At 41.9% G+C, this 18070-nt stretch overlaps 1 protein-coding gene across 2 annotated transcripts; it reads right to left on the bottom strand.

The window, feature by feature from the left end:
• Positions 1-276: 276 nt before the first annotated feature.
• On the bottom strand, positions 277-13524 carry LOC311272511 (uncharacterized protein). 2 transcript variants are annotated; one of them, XM_084378965.1, is made up of 15 exons: positions 13496-13524; positions 11872-11916; positions 11007-11042; positions 10797-10868; positions 10439-10522; positions 10212-10238; positions 9771-9809; positions 7018-7065; positions 6118-6159; positions 5989-6021; positions 5877-5903; positions 5568-5633; positions 2780-2815; positions 2295-2339; positions 277-571 (listed from the first exon to the last, which is right to left on the bottom strand). In XM_084378965.1, the coding sequence occupies exons 1-15, from the start codon at positions 13497-13499 to the stop codon at positions 537-539; spliced, it is 639 nt and encodes a 212-aa protein (XP_084235091.1). In that variant the 5' UTR covers positions 13500-13524; the 3' UTR covers positions 277-536. The 2 variants fall into 2 exon arrangements, with proteins under 2 accessions (XP_084235091.1, XP_084235092.1); XM_084378966.1 differs by lacking the exon at positions 5877-5903.
• Between the last annotated feature and the right edge of the window lie 4546 nt (positions 13525-18070).

Here is an 18070-nt window from a genome sequence, read left to right as displayed (position 1 = left end):
ACATTAAAAATGTTTTATTAAAGAAGTCACCTCATGCATATTCATAATTAATATTCTTTTTCAAATCGAATGCAGCTTGTTTCATCAAATGAAGTAAAAACAACATTTTTTCATATTTTTTATTATTTAATATTCTTATGGACATGAACAACCTGATGATGATGATGATGTCATCAGGTTATTGATGAAGAACTGATCAGTCCGGACAAAAGACGAAATCTCAGTTTGATGTTCAAAATAGAAAAAAACCCCAAACATTTATTGTAGAAATTTACAATCCTGACAGTGACGATGAGTTTTGTTGAGTCAAAACAGAATCACCCATTGGTGGAGGTTCGGCTGACTCTATTTATTATTTCCACTTACAGGGATTCTCTATAACAAAATGAACTTCTATAAAAAACTTAAATATTGAAAACAACACAGTCGGCGGGGCCCATAGCTAATGGGAGGGGTTTGATTTCCTGGGCCATGCTGATTGGTCGGTACACTGGAATCTGTAGCGCAGGAATCGAACTCGCGGCTTGATGTGGAAGTCAGCAGGTATCCTCCAGTTCCACATTTTCTGCACCTGGAACAGAACAACAACCAGATTTAACATTTCACTTTTTACAGTTTTATTCTTTAAACTCTGTGTGGGGGTGTCCTTACAGAGTCGTTAAGGACACACGTGAGCTCTGAGTTTCAGAGTCGTTACGGCCAGAGGAGGTGGCCTAAGACATCACTTATCACCCACCTACAATGCAGTACTGAGTTCTCTCCCCAGATAGCTTAACAACCATTCACACCTGGGCTCACCTGGCCTTAGTAACCCACACCTACTTAGTGGCCCTAAAGACTGGCTGTTTTCGAAACCGCATACTACCGTACTGCCTACTACATACTGCGTTAGATATACTGTATACTGCGTACTGAATGTGGGATTCAGTATGCTACTTCAGCAGACTGACGCCATTCACACCGCAGTATGCAGTATGCAGTATGCAAGTTTCCCAGAATGCATTTCGTGGCAACAGGCGCAAAGCTGTTTTATTTCCCACTGTAGCGCTGTTAATATGTCACTTTATTAAGTTTTAATATGTTTTCATGTAGAAAGTAACCGTTCAGATCCCCAGTGTGCGGTTAGTTTACTCAAATGACGGCTGTTTAGTAATTTGCCTCGATGTTTTGGGAGAAGTGAAGCTCCAGAAGGAGCGGCTCGTCTCAGAGGCAGCAGCCCGTCTCCAGAGGTGTTCGGCCGGCCAACATGCGTCGTCGTCCCGGGGGAGACAGCAGGCCAGTTATCTTAACGCTAGAGGGAAGCTTCATGTCTGTAGTGGACAGTGTACAGTACAGCGCTGTCTCTGGAGCTCTGTATGTACAGAAATCACCAAATATTAATAAAAAAAATGTTTTAATTAACAGAGTACTTTTTTCATTTCATATGTACAACAGCCTGGATTTCTATTGTACCTATAGCTTTCGTCACAACAGTCAGCAGCCTGTGACTGTACTTATGTTGTGTGAACAAACATAAACGCTGTACTGCTCCGGAGTACGTGACGAGGACGTCATGATCCAGGCTCCAGCGCATTGCATTGTGGGAAACAGTAGGCAGAGCAGACTGGTCGGATGCATACTGGAAATATTTTCCGAATCAGTACGACATCCGGGAACTTTTCGCATACTGCAGATTTTGCTTTTGTTTGCATACTACATACTACATTTTGGCCAAATCAGTACGTACTAGCAGTATAGTACGCGGTTTCGAATACAGTCTCTGTAACTCAGAGCTCACACATGTCCTTAATGACTCTGTAAGGACACTCCCACACTGGAAGGACACCCCACATTATGTAAGGACACTCCCACACACTATAAGGACACTCCCACACAATGTAAGGACATTCCCACGCATAGTTTAAAATGCCTGTCAACTCCTCTCCAGTTAGTTAGAAGTGAAGAAGCCTCTTTGATGAGAGGTGAAACGTCTTCAACAAACTGAAAAAAGTCCAGTTGCCTACGATACAGAACTTAGAGGTACCAGGACCTTAATGACTGAGAACCTTCATCAACATATCTCGATGACATAATACTGTGGAGTTAAAACATCTTAAAGGATCACAGATGATATAAACCATGAATACACTTCAGTTACTTGTATTACAAACTTCAGATAATTTATGAATTTTCCAAAAAATAACTTTAATTTCAATCACTTGCTCGTCTACAGGCTTAAGGGGAAAATAACAATCTGTTATGGGACAGTAAAAACTATTAGTCCTACAAAGGTCAGAGGTCAGAGTGATACGAACCTTCAGGACCCTGACCAGATGGGTTGTACTGTTCAGTGACTGAACCTGCAGAGAACAAGCAGAACCAAGAAGACAGAAAGAACAAACCTTCAGCACCTGATCACAGTAAGATACTCTTATAACCTTTAACAGGACAAATGAACAAGAACTAGAACCTTTAGCCAGAGCCAGAACCAGAACTGTTAACTAGAACCAGCACTGTTAGCAGAACCAGAACCATTTAGAAGAACCAGGACTTTAAACTAGAACCAGAACCTTTAGCGAGTACCAGAACTATTAACAAGAAACAGAACTCTTAATTAGAACCACAACTATTAACAAAAACCAGAGCTGTGAACCAGATCGAGTCATTATTGATAGACTGGTTTTCTAGACTGGTTTCATACAGGGTCACACTGGTTTATGGACTGGGTTCATACTGGTCTCAAATTGAGTTCGGACTGGTTAATGTGGTAGTTTGAACTTTGAGCATTTGTAAAACTTACCAGCCATCTGTGTGTGATCTGTCACAGCTGGATGACCTGAAACACACACACACACACACACACACACACACACACACACACACACACACACACGCATTAATGAACATTTATGTGAGGACATACTGTAACGTGTTTGGACATACTGTAACGTGTATGGACATACTGCAACGTGTTTGGACATACTGTAACGGCACTCAGAGTCATTTTGCTGGTTTCAGGGATGTTATTTAACATTTTGGTGAAATTTGTTTAAATTTAGAAGAACTAAGAATTCTTGTGCATATAGAAGAAATAACAGCACGATCTTAAATGTCAGTGCGGACACACCATTTAACTGACCACATTTACAGATCTAACTGTAACTAACCTATTTAATTTATTTGTAAATCTGTTAACTCACTCTAGTCATTTCTGATTTTCTTGCGGTCTGATACGGAGGCCTACTAGCTGCAGCCATGCCACAAACACACCGACCCCTTCGGACTCTGTCCCGGTCTTCTGCTGCTCCTCTCAGTGTCACTCATCCTCCGGAGCTGCTCTTCGCTGTAGTGTGTCAATCACGTCCCTGTCTGACAACCGCTTTTGTATGTTGTCGCTTTAGGTGAGTGATCGAGACTGAACATGAGGTCTATTGTCCGATCGAAATGTAGAGAGTGCCTTCTGTTGGAAATAAGCTTAATAGCAAGCAGACGGAGGTGTGTGAGCCACTACGTAGGCTGCTGGACAGGGATGTCCCATGGCACTGGCTACTAAAGCATGACGCTGCAGTTGAAGAGATCGAGCGTCTGGTCACAGCGGCCCCGATCCTGAAATACTATGACGTGACCAAGCCAGTCACCATCCAGAGTGATGCAAGTCAAAAAGGACTGGGCTGCTGCCTATTACAGGAGGGACAGCCAATAGGGTACGCGTCACGGGCACTAACTCAGACAGAACAGAATTATGCACAAATTGAAAAAGAGTGCCTGAGTATTGTGTTAGCATGCCGGCGGTTTCACTTCTACCTGTACGTGCGGGGGGAGATCACAGCAGAAACAGATCATAAGCCACTTACCTCAATCTTCATAAAGCCCCTCCTCACTGCCCCCAAGCGTCTCCAGAGCATGCTGCTCACGCTCCAGAATTACAACCTCAAGGTGATATACAAGCCAGGCCCTGACATGCACATCAGTGACACATTGAGCAGAGCCACGGTTTTACCACAGAGGACTGACACAAGATACACAAAACACAACATCTGTAACCTGCAGAGGGCTCAGGAGGACACAGAACAGATAAACCAGGCCAATTACCTGAATGTCACCAGCAAGCGTCTAAGTCAGATCAGACAACACACTGAGGGAGATGAAGCTCTTCAGTTGCTGAAGGCAGCGGTGCTCCAGGGATGGCCAGATCGCCAGGAGGACACCACTCTGGCCATCAGAGAATACTGGTCAATCAGGGACGAGATCAATGCACAAGATGGAGTGCTCTTCAAAAGCCAGAGAGTCATAGTCCCAAAATCGCTGCATGCAGAAATGTTGAAACGCATTCATGCCAGCCATGTAGGAGGAGATGCTTGCTATAGGCAGGCAAGAGACACGCTGTACTGGCCGAACATGCACAGGGAAGTCAAGGACTACGTGAGCCAGTGCTCAGCGTGCAACAAATACTCACATGAGCAGCAGCGTGAAACAATGTTGTCACATACACTCCCAACGAGGCCATGGCAGATTGTGAGTATGGACTTGTTCAGGCAGGCAGGCAAAGACTTTCTGCTTATTGTAGATCATTATTCAGATTTTGGGGAAATATAATTGCTCCCAGATCTTTCAGCAGAGACCACAGTACTGAGATGCAAGGCCCAGTTTGCAAGACACGGGCAGCCTGACTGTGTGATAACAGACTGTGGGCCCCAGTTCGACTGTGAAACATTCAAAAGGTTTGCAAAGGAATGGGACTTTGAACACGTTAAGTCCTCACCCAGACATCCGAAATCTAATGGAAAAGCAGAGTCAGCTTTGAAAATAGTAAAGAATCTGTGTAAGAAGGTGGCCTGTGCAGGCAACGACTGCACCTATAGACTGGACTTAATGCTTGGGCCAATTTTTGTTTTGTTGTTGTGTGATGTTGAAAAAAACAACAAAAAAAAACAAAGGGGGTAATGTGGAAACAACCTGGAATTTATTTTTTACTTGTATTCAAGTTGCAATACAGTTAAACAATTAAGTGCAATAAGGGCTATGTTAAGCTGCTACAAAAGGGGAGATGTTATGGGATTGTTCTATAGTGGTCCCTAGTGTTTACATGAAAATGGTATGGCCCGACTGAAAGCAGGAAGTGCTGTTTGTTTATGTCTCTGGCGCCAGCTCTCAATACAGTTAATGTGATAGACACACTCCATGTCTCCTCTACATTTATTACACACAAACAGGCGTGTTTGTGTTGAGTTACGGTCACGACACGTCGGAGTCGGACAGACAGGAAGTCAGACAAAGGAACGGCACAGAGCATCCGCTCAATTTTCAGAATAAAACGCCCTGTGCAGGCGGAGGATCGACAGCAACAACAAAGTCAGAAATATAAACAATAAATTAAAAGATTTAACTGTGTAGCCGACAATCTGAGCCAATCAACAACACGAGGCTCCTAAAACGCTCCTGCTGGGATATGAAGCCGCGTGGAGGACGTGATGTCATCGAGACGTGAAGGTGTGAGGGAGAAATTTTAAACGTGATCAGGGAAGAAAACTGAAGAGCAGAAGAAGAAGTGACTTCCTGTTGGATAAACAGGTGTGACCTCAGGTTACCTGAGTCTGTACCCGTAGAGTCTGTTGCCATGGTAACCAGGTCTGTGTGGGCGGAGCCATCTGAAGCTTAAGGACACAGGGACAGACAGGTGAACAGACAGACAGGTATACAGATACAAACACAGACAGACAGACAGACAGGTATACAGATACACACACAGACAGACAGACAGACAGGTGAACAGACAGGTGGACAGACAGACAGACAGGTGAACAGACAGACAGACAGACAGACAGGTATACAGACACACACACACAGACAGACAGACAGACAGGTGAACAAACAGACAGATAGACAGACAGGTATACCTGTGTGAAGGACGACAGGTGTTGATTCTGTAACATGATCATGTGACAGGAAGTGAGTTCAAACAAACTCCTGCTGTTGTTGAAATGTGGTTGTCATGGTTACAAGTCTTACCTGTGACATCATGGGTCAGTCCCAGACCTGACGCTGGAACCAATCAGAACACAGATTCAGGTTTCTACCAGTGATCAGTAATCTCGATCAGTCTATTGACGTATTGATCTATCAGTCCATCTGTCTCACCTGTAAGGTCACCGTGAAGACCTGTCACTGAGTCTGCTCCACCTGCTGACATCACCACAACACCTCATTACATCATCACAGATAGAACGTAGAACCAGCACGTAGCTGGCAAACAAATTAGTTACCGTTTTCATGGTATTATTTCAAAGTGTGAACATCTCGTTCATCTAATCGGTTTGTCTTTCAGATCTCATTAATAACAACACTCGTCGGGTTGGAGAAATAATTAACCTGGTTAAGGAAATGACAGCTTGAACTACAGTTAGTCTGAGACTCCAAACATATCTTTAACTTTACATCTTTAAATGTTACGGCTGAAAATGACAACAACGGAAGTTTAATGATGTCACATATCTCCACAATGCAAAGTAACTGACACGTTTGTAACAGGAAGTGACTGTTGTTGTTACAGTGAAGTCACAGGGATTCCATCTATAGATCCTGTGTAGGTACATGTGTGTAGTGAGATCACAAGAGTGCAGCGTTAGTTCTGAGATAAATCAAGACAATAATGTGTTTGTTTCTTCTTTCCGTTTGCTGAATCAGCTCAGATCAACCTGACCATCAGGCTGAACCACGAGCTCTTCTGCCATTAGCTGAAGAGTGTGTTTCGATAGAACCAAACCAATCACAACCAGTCTTCACTGGACAATGCTTCCTAATTGACACTTGATTTTAATCCATCAGAACTGTTCGACACAGGTAAGGTAATGTTGTCATAGCTGAACAGGTAATCAAGCTCTACAGTCAATTATTCAGTGAGTTCATTAGTGCTTAATAAGAAAAAAGGTCATAATCTGTAAAGCTAGTGGTTCTCAGTTGAAGCTTCAGTAACTGATCAATCTATCAATAATTACATCATAACAATCCAGGGATCAATAAAACAGAGTGAAGTCGTACCTGTGACCTCAGTCTGAAGATCAGTGAAGGAAACCAATTGATCAGTCGCTGTAGAAACAAACAGCAGAGTCAAACTCAACAATAGATCTGATCTAACAAATGTATAGAACAGTAAGTGTTCTACACATGTATCAGAATACATGTCCATAAGTATATCAGTATATATATATATATATATGTGTGTGTGTGTGTGTGTGTGTGTGTGTGTATCAGTATATATACACCGATCAGGCATAACATTATGACCACCTGCCTAATACTGTGAAGGTTCCCCTTGTGCAGCCAAAACAGCTCTGACCTGTCAAGACATGGACTTCAGACCTCTGAGGGGGTCCTGTGGTGTCTGGCACCAGGACGTTTTATAGTGGATCCTCTGGGTCCTGTATGTTGGGGGGTGGGGCCTCCATGGATCAGACCTGCTCCAGCACGTCTTACAGATGCTCCATCAGATTGGGATCTGGGGAATTTGGAGGCCCGGTCAACACCTCGGGCCCTTTATTGTGTTCCTCGGGCTGTTCCTGAGCAGTGTCTGTGGTGTGTCAGGGCACATTGTCCTGCTGGGGGGCCACTGCCATCAGGTAGTGTTGTTGTGATGAGGGGGTGTACTTGGTCCACAACAGTATTTGGATGGGTGGTGTGTGTCAAGTGGCATTCACATGAATGCCAGCACCCAAGGTTTCCCAGCAGAACATCACATTGTGATGAGATGAGCAATGTTATTCACATCACCTGTCAGTGGTTTTAATGTTGTGGCTGATCGGTGTATATGTGTGTGCGTGTGTTTGTATATACACCAGTATATATGTCTATATATCGTACATATCGTATATGTGTCTATATGTATATCAGTATATATGTACGTCTATGCATATATCAATATATATATATATATATATATATATATATATATATATATACAGTATATATCTGTACATTTATCAGTATATACACTATCAGTCATAAGTTTGGACACACCTTCTCATTCAATGTTTTTTCTTTATTTGTATTATTTTCTACATTGTAGATCAAAACTGAAGACATCAAACTACGAAGGAACACATGGAATTATGTAGTAAACAAAAAAGTGCTAAACAGAACATGTTTTATATTTTATATTCTTCAGAGTAGCCTCCTTTTGCTCTGATGACAACTTTGCACACTCCTGACATTCTCTCAGTCAGATTCATGAGGTCGTCACCTGGATGGTTTTAATTAACAGCTGCGCCTTGTCAAGAGTTAATTTGTGTAATTTAATGTGTTTGAGACCATCAGTTGTGTTGTGCAGAGCTAGGGTTGGTACACAGTTCAATACAGTGAATAGCCCTACTGCCCTACTGTTCTGATCCATAATATGGCAAGAACCACTCAGCTAAGTACAGAGAAACAACAGTCCATCATTACTTTAAGACATGAAGGTCAGTCAATCCGGAAAATATCAAGAACTTTGAATGTATCCTCAAGGTAGGTTGCGAAAACCATCAAACACATGATGAAACTGGCTCTCATGAGGACCACCCCAGGACAGGAAGACCAAGAGTTACCTCTGCTTCAGAGGATAAGTTCATTAGAGTTACCAGACTCAGATTAGAGCCCACATAAATGCTTCACAGAGTTCAAGTAGCAGACACATCTCAACATCAACTGTTCAGAGGAGACTGTGTGAATCAGGCCTTCATGGTCAAATTGCTGCACAGAAGCCACTACTGAGGAAGAATAAGAAGAAGAAGAGGTGTTTGGGCCAAGAAACACAAGGAATGGACATCAGAACAGTGGAAATCTGTACTTTGGTCTGATGAGTCCAAATTTGAGAGTTTTGGTTCCACCCGCCGTGTCTTTGTTAGACGCAGAAAAGGCTAGCGGATGGTTTCTGCATGTGTGGTTCCCACCGTGAAGCATGGAGGAGGAGGTTTGATGGTGGGGGGGGGCTTTGCTGATGACACTGTTGGCGATTTATTCAAAATTCAATGCACACTGAACCAGCATGGCTACCACAGCATTCTGCAGCCACATGCCATCACATCTGTTTTGCGCTTAGTGGGAGCATCATCTGTTTTTCAACAGGACAATGACCCCAAACACACCTCCAGGTTTTATAATGGCTCTCTGACCAAGGAGAGTGATGGAGTGCTGCGTCAGATGACCTGGCCTCCACAATCACCCGACCTAAACCCAGTTGAGACGGTTTGGGATGAGTTGGACCGCAGAGTGAAGGTAAAGCAGCCAACAAGTGCTCAGCACCTCTGGGAACTCCTTCAAGACTGTTGGAAACCACCCAGGTGACGACCTCATGAATCTGACTGAGAGAATGTCAGGAGTGTGCAAAGCTGTCATCAAAGCAGAAGGTGGCTACTGAAGAATATAAAATATAAATCATATTCTGGTTTGTTTAACACTTTGTGGTCGTGATTTCACAGCTGAGGTCATGTACAGTTTCGATCTACAATTTAGAAAACAATACAAATAAAGAAAAAACATTGAATGAGAAGGTGTGTCCAAACTTATGACTGGTAGTGTATGTCTATATGTATATCAATATATATGTCTATATATACGTCAGTATATATGTCTATACGTAAATAAGTGTATATATACAGTATATATGCGTATATAGATATATCAATATATCTGTACATTTATCAGTATATATATCTATGTATATCAATACATATTTCTATATGTAGAGTATATCAGTATATATGTAGAGTATATCAGTATATATGTCTATGCGTATATAAGTTTCGGTTTATGTTTACCTGTATTTATGTCCGTCAGCAGCGTCTGTCGACCGTTTCCTGTCAAACACAAACAGTTAGTGAGTCGCAGCCAATCAGTGACTTCACCACAATCTGACTCAACATTTAATTAATTTGTCATCAGATCAAATAAAACTTTATTGTCCATTGAACTGGAAATGTCTCTTCTTTTTAGCAGCAAAATATCATGAAACATTTAAACCAAACCATTTAAATATGAAATACTGAAGAGTAAAAAGTACATTAACAACTACTGTCCATTAAACACAGCGCAGTGGATATTCAACTCACTGTTTTAATTTGGAAGAATCTTTGCTCATAGAATTAATTGTGAAGTGAATGAATCAGGTCAATAATCACATCGATAAGATCAATAAATAATGTAATTAGTTTGAAAATATTACAGATATTCACCACTAGGTAAAATTATCCCACTGTTACCGTTAACATCAGGAGAGTCGGCTCCATCTGCAGATATAAAATATGAATCAAACACACAGAATTTAGTTATGAATATAACTTGTTTGTTTGTTACTGAGGTCAGTGAATAAAGTTTTTCATGTTGTGAGATTTAAATGAGTTTATTCTTGTAAGAGGAACAGCCTATCTGGATTTTCAGAGTAAACGTCTCCCTGGATTTTCACATTAAAAGTCTTTACCATACCTACCTTCCTGGGCTGCAGGATGGGCGGAGCTTGAGATTGAGCCGGACAGTGATTGGTCAGGTGCTGAGCTCAGAGAGGTGAGGTCTACTAGCAGGATGAAAACAGGAAAGAAGAAAGAATATGTTGGTTTCATGTTGTTGCTTAGAGCGTAACTCTGCTATAAATCATTTGATTTATATTTCAGATGATCAACTCATTACCAATATCAGCTAATAATGACTCTAAAATGAAAAGTCAGCCTGAAATGAACATGTCTGCTTATATGACAGGATGTGATGAGGCATTTAGGCACCTGGACACAGGTGTCATGTTACTCCGCCAACAGGTGTGACGTGTTCAGGCCTGTGGGCGGGGTCAGTACCTGCAGGTGAATCCAGGCTGGTGCCACTGTGCTGATTTACAAACGGAGCAGCTGTCACACCTGAACTGACGACTGAAACACAAATAACAACAGAACTGATCGATAATACAGCTGATCGCAGCTGATCAATAATAAAGATTATTGACACTATGTGCAGTGTTAGTGTTTGATTTTAAATTTGAAAAACTGAGGAAGAAGAAAAAAACTCACCTGTAGAGTCAAGCTGAGTGGGCGGAGTCATGTGACCTGTCAATACAAACAAGATGAAACCTTCACTCTCACCTGATCACACCTGATACGCAGCAAAGGGCCTCAGGTCGGACTCGAAACCCGGGCCGCTGCAGCGAGGACACCTGATCACACCTGCACTGATCATACCTGCACTGATCACACCTGGACTGATCACACCTGATCACACCTGGACTGAACACACCTGCACTGATCACACCTGGACTGATCATACCTGATCACACCTGCACTGATCATACCTGCACTGATCACACCTGGACTGAACACACCTGATCACACCTGGACTGAACACACCTGATCACACCTGGACTGAACACACCTGCACTGATCACACCTGGACTGATCATACCTGATCACACCTGCACTGATCATACCTGCACTGATCACACCTGGACTGATCACACCTGATCACACCTGGACTGAACACACCTGCACTGATCACACCTGGACTGATCATACCTGATCACACCTGCACTGATCATACCTGCACTGATCACACCTGGACTGATCATACCTGATCACACCTGGACTGAACACACCTGCACTGATCACACCTGGACTGATCATACCTGATCACACCTGCACTGATCACACCTGGACTGATCACATCTGGACTGATCACACCTGTACTGTCCACACCTGATCACACCTGTACTGATCAAACCTGCACTGATCATACCAGAAAATCGACCAAAGAGGGATTTGTTTTGATCCTCCCCTCAGGTGACATCAGAGCTGTCTGTCATTGTAAAATTAACTTTTACCTGTCCATTTTTCACAGGTGTGTAAGAAGTGAAACATGTTTAAACTGCCTCAGAGATCACACCTGGTATGTTGATGTGAACACCTGGTCCAAACGGATCACCTCCACCTGACCACAACAAAAACAAGAAACATTAAACAACAGTTCAGATATCTGACCAATCAGCAGCCAGACTGTTCACCTGAGACAGGAAACACTGAAGGAGACAGGAAACACTGAAGGAGACAGGAAACAATAAAAGAGACAGGAAACAATGAAGAAGACAGGAAACACTGAAGAAGACAAGAAACAATGAAGGAGACAGGAAACACTGAAGGAGACAGGAAACAATGAAGGAGACAGGAAACAATGAAGAAGACAGGAAACACTGAAGAAGACAAGAAACAATGAAGGAGACAGGAAACACTGAAGGAGACAGGAAACAATGAAGGAGACAGGAAACACTGAAGAAGACAGGAAACAATGAAGGAGACAGCAGAGGAAACACTGAAGAAGACCGGAAACACTGAAGGAGATAGGAAACACTGAAGAAGACAGGAAACAATGAAGGAGATAGCAGAGGAAACACTGAAGAAGACCGGAAACACTGAAGGAGATAGGAAACACTGAAGGAGACAGGAAACAATGAAGGAGACAGGAAACAATGAAGGAGACAAGAAACACTGAAGGAGACAAGAAACAATGAAGGAGACAGGAAACATTGAAGGAAACAGGAAACACTGAAGAAGACAGGAAACACTGAAGGAGACAGGAAGCACTGAAGAAGACAGGAAACAATGAAGAAGACAGGAAACACTGAAAAAGACAGGAAACACTGAAGAAGACGGGAAACGCTGAAGGAGACAGCAGAGGAAACACTGAAGAAGACGGGAAACAATAAAGGAGAAAGCAGAGGAAACACTGAAGAAGACCGGAAACACTGAAGGAGATAGGAAACACTGAAGGAGACAGGAAACACTGAAGAAGACAGGAAACAATGAAGGAGACAAGAAACAATGAAGGAGACAGGAAACAATGAAGGAGACAGGAAACACTGAAGGAGACAGCAGAGGAAACACTGAAGTAGACAGGAAACACTGAAGGAGACAAGAAACAATGAAGAAGACAGGAAACACTGAAGAAGACAGGAAACACTGAAGGAGACAGCAGAGGAAACACTGAAAAAGACAGGAAACACTGAAGAAGACAGGAAACACTGAAGGAGACAGCAGAGGAAACACTGAAGAAGACAGGAAACACTGAAGAAGACAGGAAACAATGAAGAAGACAGGAAACAATGAAGGAGACAAGAAACACTGAAGAAGACAGGAAACACTGAAGGAGACAGCAGAGGAAACACTGAAGAAGACAGGAAACACTGAAAAAGACAGGAAACACTGAAGAAGACAGGAAACACTGAAGGAGACAGCAGAGGAAACACTGAAGAAGACAGGAAACACTGAAGAAGACAGGAAACAATGAAGAAGACAGGAAACAATGAAGGAGACAAGAAACACTGAAGAAGACAGGAAACAATGAAGAAGACAGGAAACAATGAAGGAGACAAGAAACACTGAAGGAGACAGGAAACAAAGACAGGAAACACTGAAGGAGACAGGAAACACTGAAGAAGACAGCAGAGGAAACACTGATGCTCTCCCACTCAGTTAAAAAAAGCAAAAAATGCAGTGTGTGATCAGAAATTTACCCATGAGGCCGAGCAGGAAGTCGTGACTGGACGAGTCGATGGTACCTGAAGGAGATGAAATTAGGAGTAGGGAAAACTTATGAGAACTACAGACAGCTGGATCATTTCGTAAAAATCAATAATCAATAACTAGCTGCTACAACAAGGACAGAACAGGATGAAGGGAGAAGAAGAAGAAATGATGGCAGACAGACCTCACCTGGACACTCACCTGTAAAATCCAGGTGAGAAACTCCACCCCCCAATGAATCCGAGACACCTGAGGCAGAAAGACAGGTGAACAGACAGAAGAGTAGACAGACAAGTTGTTGAATCATGTGACTGTCACTCTGTCACTGGTCAGCTCCTCCTGAAGTCCCGCCCACTGAAGCTCACCTGTCTGACTGTCTGTTCCACCCCCTCCTGCTCCTCCATTCATCAGCTTCTGTCCATTACCTGTAACACACACACACGAACGCACGCACACACACACACACACACACACACACACACACACACACACACACACACACAGATCAGTATTCAGCCTCTTGATTTTTTATGTCTTTATTTGACAGATTTTCTCATTGAGTTATGTTCAGCTCTTCACTTCAAACCATTATATTAACCACAATAAAAATCATTATGTTATTATAAATCATTATAAATCATTATATGTTATTATTTATAGATATTTACCGTTTGACTCTGAGTCGACTCCGTCAGAACCTGCAGACACAAACACATGATTTATAACTCAGAGAGTTTTTCACACTCAAGTTCATTCATTCATTCATTCTTTTATTCTTTGGTCCGTGTACGTATGGATTTATTGTGTGTGTGATTGATTCAAGCCTTGTCCACACACACACATACTTGTTTAAGTATCCTTTCATCCACATTAACACACCTGAAAACACACATCACAGGACCGCTCTCGTACACAGGGCATGTGCGTACTGTTGTAAACAGGAAGCAGATTGTTTACTGCGGTCACTTGCTTCGTTACAGAAAATACTGTGAACTACTACTTTTTTTTGTTGTCTCTTTTCAATTCAATTCAATTCAATTCAATTCAATTCAATTCAATTCAATTCAATTCAATTCAAAGGGGCTTTATTGGCATGAAAGTTCAACAACAATGTTGCCAAAGCATCAAAACACAACTTGTCCAAACACTCGGACAGAACACAACAAATAACAACACAAACACAACACCAATATTGATTTACATTAATTATATATACAGTATATACAGTGAGTGAGTGTGTGTGTGTGTGTGCTTTTTCATCATTGTATTATCAGCATCTGTTTGTATCTTTATTGATAAAAACAATATAACATCCATTCTCAAATACTCCAACATCTCAACACACTGTGATGCTACAAACACTGATTGATGAGCATGTGTCTGCGTCATTGTTTCCAAAAATCAGTTTCTGCCCATTCAGACGTAAAGACTGAAAACAGTTTGTGAATATCTTCACATTAAAATTCACCTGAATGTTGAGTCTGAGCAGCAGAGACACCAGAGAGAGAAGCCGAGGAACCAGAGGAACCTGAAGGACGACAACTTAATGCCCATTGTGTGCACACATGTACATGCAGCCATTGATCGATTGGAACTTATTGATTGATGACTGTTTACCTGTCGGCTGTGAAGCTGCTGAGCTGATTGGACCTCCAGCTGCTGAAAACCAAAAACATGATTATGATGCGTCACATGCTGTTTCATCAGCCAATCAGCATGCAGCCAATTACAGAATATGTTCAGTCATGTGACCTGATGGAGACGATGTTTGATGAGTCGTAAAGCAGAAAAGTTACCTGATGAGTCGACAGAAGAAGAATCACCTGTTTGAAGTGAAACAGAAACAAATATCAGGTCAGTATTTATATATTTTTCTTCTTCTTCTTCTTCTTCTTCTTCTTCTTCTTCTTCTTCTTCTAACCCTTGATGTTTACCTGCAGCACTTCCTGCTATTCCATCAATCGTTCCTCCTCCTGCAGCCTGACTGGGAGCTGAAAACAACACAAACATTGAATTGATTGAAATATATATTCACTTTTTAAAAGTTGATGTTTGATCATTTTAACAACAACAACAACAACAACAACAACAACAAGTACAACATCTTCAAGTCATACACCAATGTACTGTACATGTTAATGAATATGAATATATATATATATATGAACAGTGTAACATCGACTCACCGCTCTGATCCTGAATGTTGGAGGAAGCACCTGCAGAGAAAACACACCTGAGTGAGCTTAGACAGTCGTCATTATTGTAATGAGAAACAGAAACATTAAATCTGGAAGACAAATTTCTGATTTCCTGACACTTCTTAATATTTATAATATTAATATAATTGTAATAATATAAATATTCTGCTGTATATAAAGTCTCTGAATCTTCACTGCTAATTAATTAGATGTCAAATAACTTAAAATGACAAAATAAATATCTGTAAGACTTTATATAATTGAGTTTTGTCGGTGAAAATTTTGAATACTGTATATAAATTGTACATTTCTGAATCAAATAATCCAAAATGGTGTCCGGACATCTGCAGAGTTTAGAGGAGTTACTTCAGTTTGAACATTGTGCTGGCTGCATTATACTCAGAGTGGTCTCTAATATGGCGGCCACCTCCTCTCAATGTAAAGCAGGGTGAATAAACTATAACCCTAACCCAACCAACCAACTAACCAACCAACCAACCAACAAAGCCACCAACCAACCAATCAACCAACCAACCAATCAAACAACCAACCAACCAACCAACCAACCAACCAACCAACCAAACAGCCAACCAACCAATCAACCAACCAACCAACCAACCAATCAACCAACCAACCAACCAACCAATGGACAGTGTGAAAATATGACTTCCTCAGCAGAAGAAATAACCAGCAGCTGATCTCATGATCAGCAGTTTGTGTTCCTGCCCTTCACGTCACTGCCTGCAGGTGGTGCTGTGGCTTGGACCTCTGTGGTTACCTGAGACCTGCACGATCATATGTTACTGGGCAGACTAATGAAAAAATGTGAATTAGAGCCAATCAGGTTAATCTGGATTAAACCTGAGACCAAACAGGAACAAACAAACTGTTCAGGAGGGAAAACCTGATCAGGTCAACTCACCTGAACCTCCGGATGCCGCTGCCGCTGCGGTGGTGGTCTCCTGCACGCCAACATGTCCTGTTGGAGGAGGAGGAGTATCAGGTGTTTAGGATGAATGAAACGTGTGTTTGAGCAGCTGAAGAAAGGCGACTCACAGAGTTTATTAGAAACAGACTGAAGAATCAGTGTCGCTAACGTCTGACAGAAAGTCTGTTCAAACTAATAATGTAATAACGCCGTCTGCGTCACATGAATCTGTGACTGAGCCTCTCAGATCTTCATCACCTCACACATGTTTAAATCAAATGTTTACGTTTAAAATTCAAGCTTGTTTTTTGTGTTTATGCAGGTTTATGTTGAAGTTAAAATCTCACCCTCATCAATCTTATCTTGACTCTTGGAGTCATCATCATCTGGAAAGAGAAACACATCCAACATTGATCGCTCTAATTAAAGATGTTTTAAATTAAATGTTCACATGTTCAGCAGTTTCAACACTTCATTTTTACCCGATCTTTCTTCTGTTTCTTCTTCTCTTTATGTTTAAAGTTCTTTATTGATTATTATTATTACCAATCATATCGACTCTGCTCTGACCTCTTTGTTTTTTTTTACCACAGTTCATCAATCATTTTATTGAACGCCTCACTCGAAAACACAAGGTTTTTTTCCACCTTCATGTCAGTGTGAGCTGAGGTCATACTTACACACAAAGATAAATATTTTTGATCATTTGATCAGATATTGATTAAAAAATGAGTATTCCAAATTAAAACACCAAATATCACACACACTGCCTACCCTCCTCCTCCTCAGACAGCTCTCCCTCCACCTCCTCTGTGGCCTCCACCTCCACCTCCTCCTTCTCTGGAAACACAAAAACTTTCATCTCATCTTATGACATAATAAACATGTGCATTCAATTGACATGAAGTATTTAATAAAACGTGTGTGTAATAACCAGGACCATTACCACAAGCTATCCAGTCCTCATATAAGTGAGAGCTGTGTCTGTATACTCAACACAAACTCAAACATGTTTGTGGTGGCTGTTGGACTGTCTCTTGGCTCTGATCCTGTCTGTGATATTCACGAGCAGGATCTGAAGGTGTGGTCGTGGTGAGGAGAGTTTCCTATTTGAGAACCTCAGAGGTGTGTCTCTGTTCTTTGCAGATGATGTGGTTCTCCTGGCGTCATCGGTCCAGACATCCCGCAGGCACTCGGGCGATTAGTAGTTGAGTGTGAGCCAGTTAAGATCAGGGTCAGCTCCTTCAAATAAAGGAATTCTGATTGTGATTCTGATTCTGATTCAAGTCTGAGGCCTTCTCTAACAGAAAACCATGGATGGCCTTCTTTAGTTCAGAGTTGAGCTCCTGCCCCAAGCGAAGGAGTTGAAATATCTAGGGGTCTTGTTCACGAGTGACGGGAAAATAGTGTGCCAGCTGGACAGGTGGTTTGGTGCATCA

Source organism: Pagrus pagrus (genome assembly GCF_965226575.1).
Source record: "Pagrus pagrus genome assembly, chromosome: 17".
NCBI lineage: Eukaryota > Metazoa > Chordata > Actinopteri > Spariformes > Sparidae > Pagrus > Pagrus pagrus.
The sequence above is the reverse complement of the archived record's forward strand: the minus strand, read 5'-3'. Positions and strand labels throughout refer to the sequence as shown.

Excerpts from the sequence above, each read along its gene's own strand:
- LOC311272511 (XM_084378965.1), bottom strand. Across the intron at positions 5,904-5,988 it reads ACTGACCCATGATGTCACAG|AATCAACACCTGTCGTCCTT; the intron begins GTAAGACTTGTA and ends ATCATGTTACAG. Across the intron at positions 2,340-2,779 it reads AGATCACACACAGATGGCTG|GTTCAGTCACTGAACAGTAC; the intron begins GTAAGTTTTACA and ends TGTTCTCTGCAG.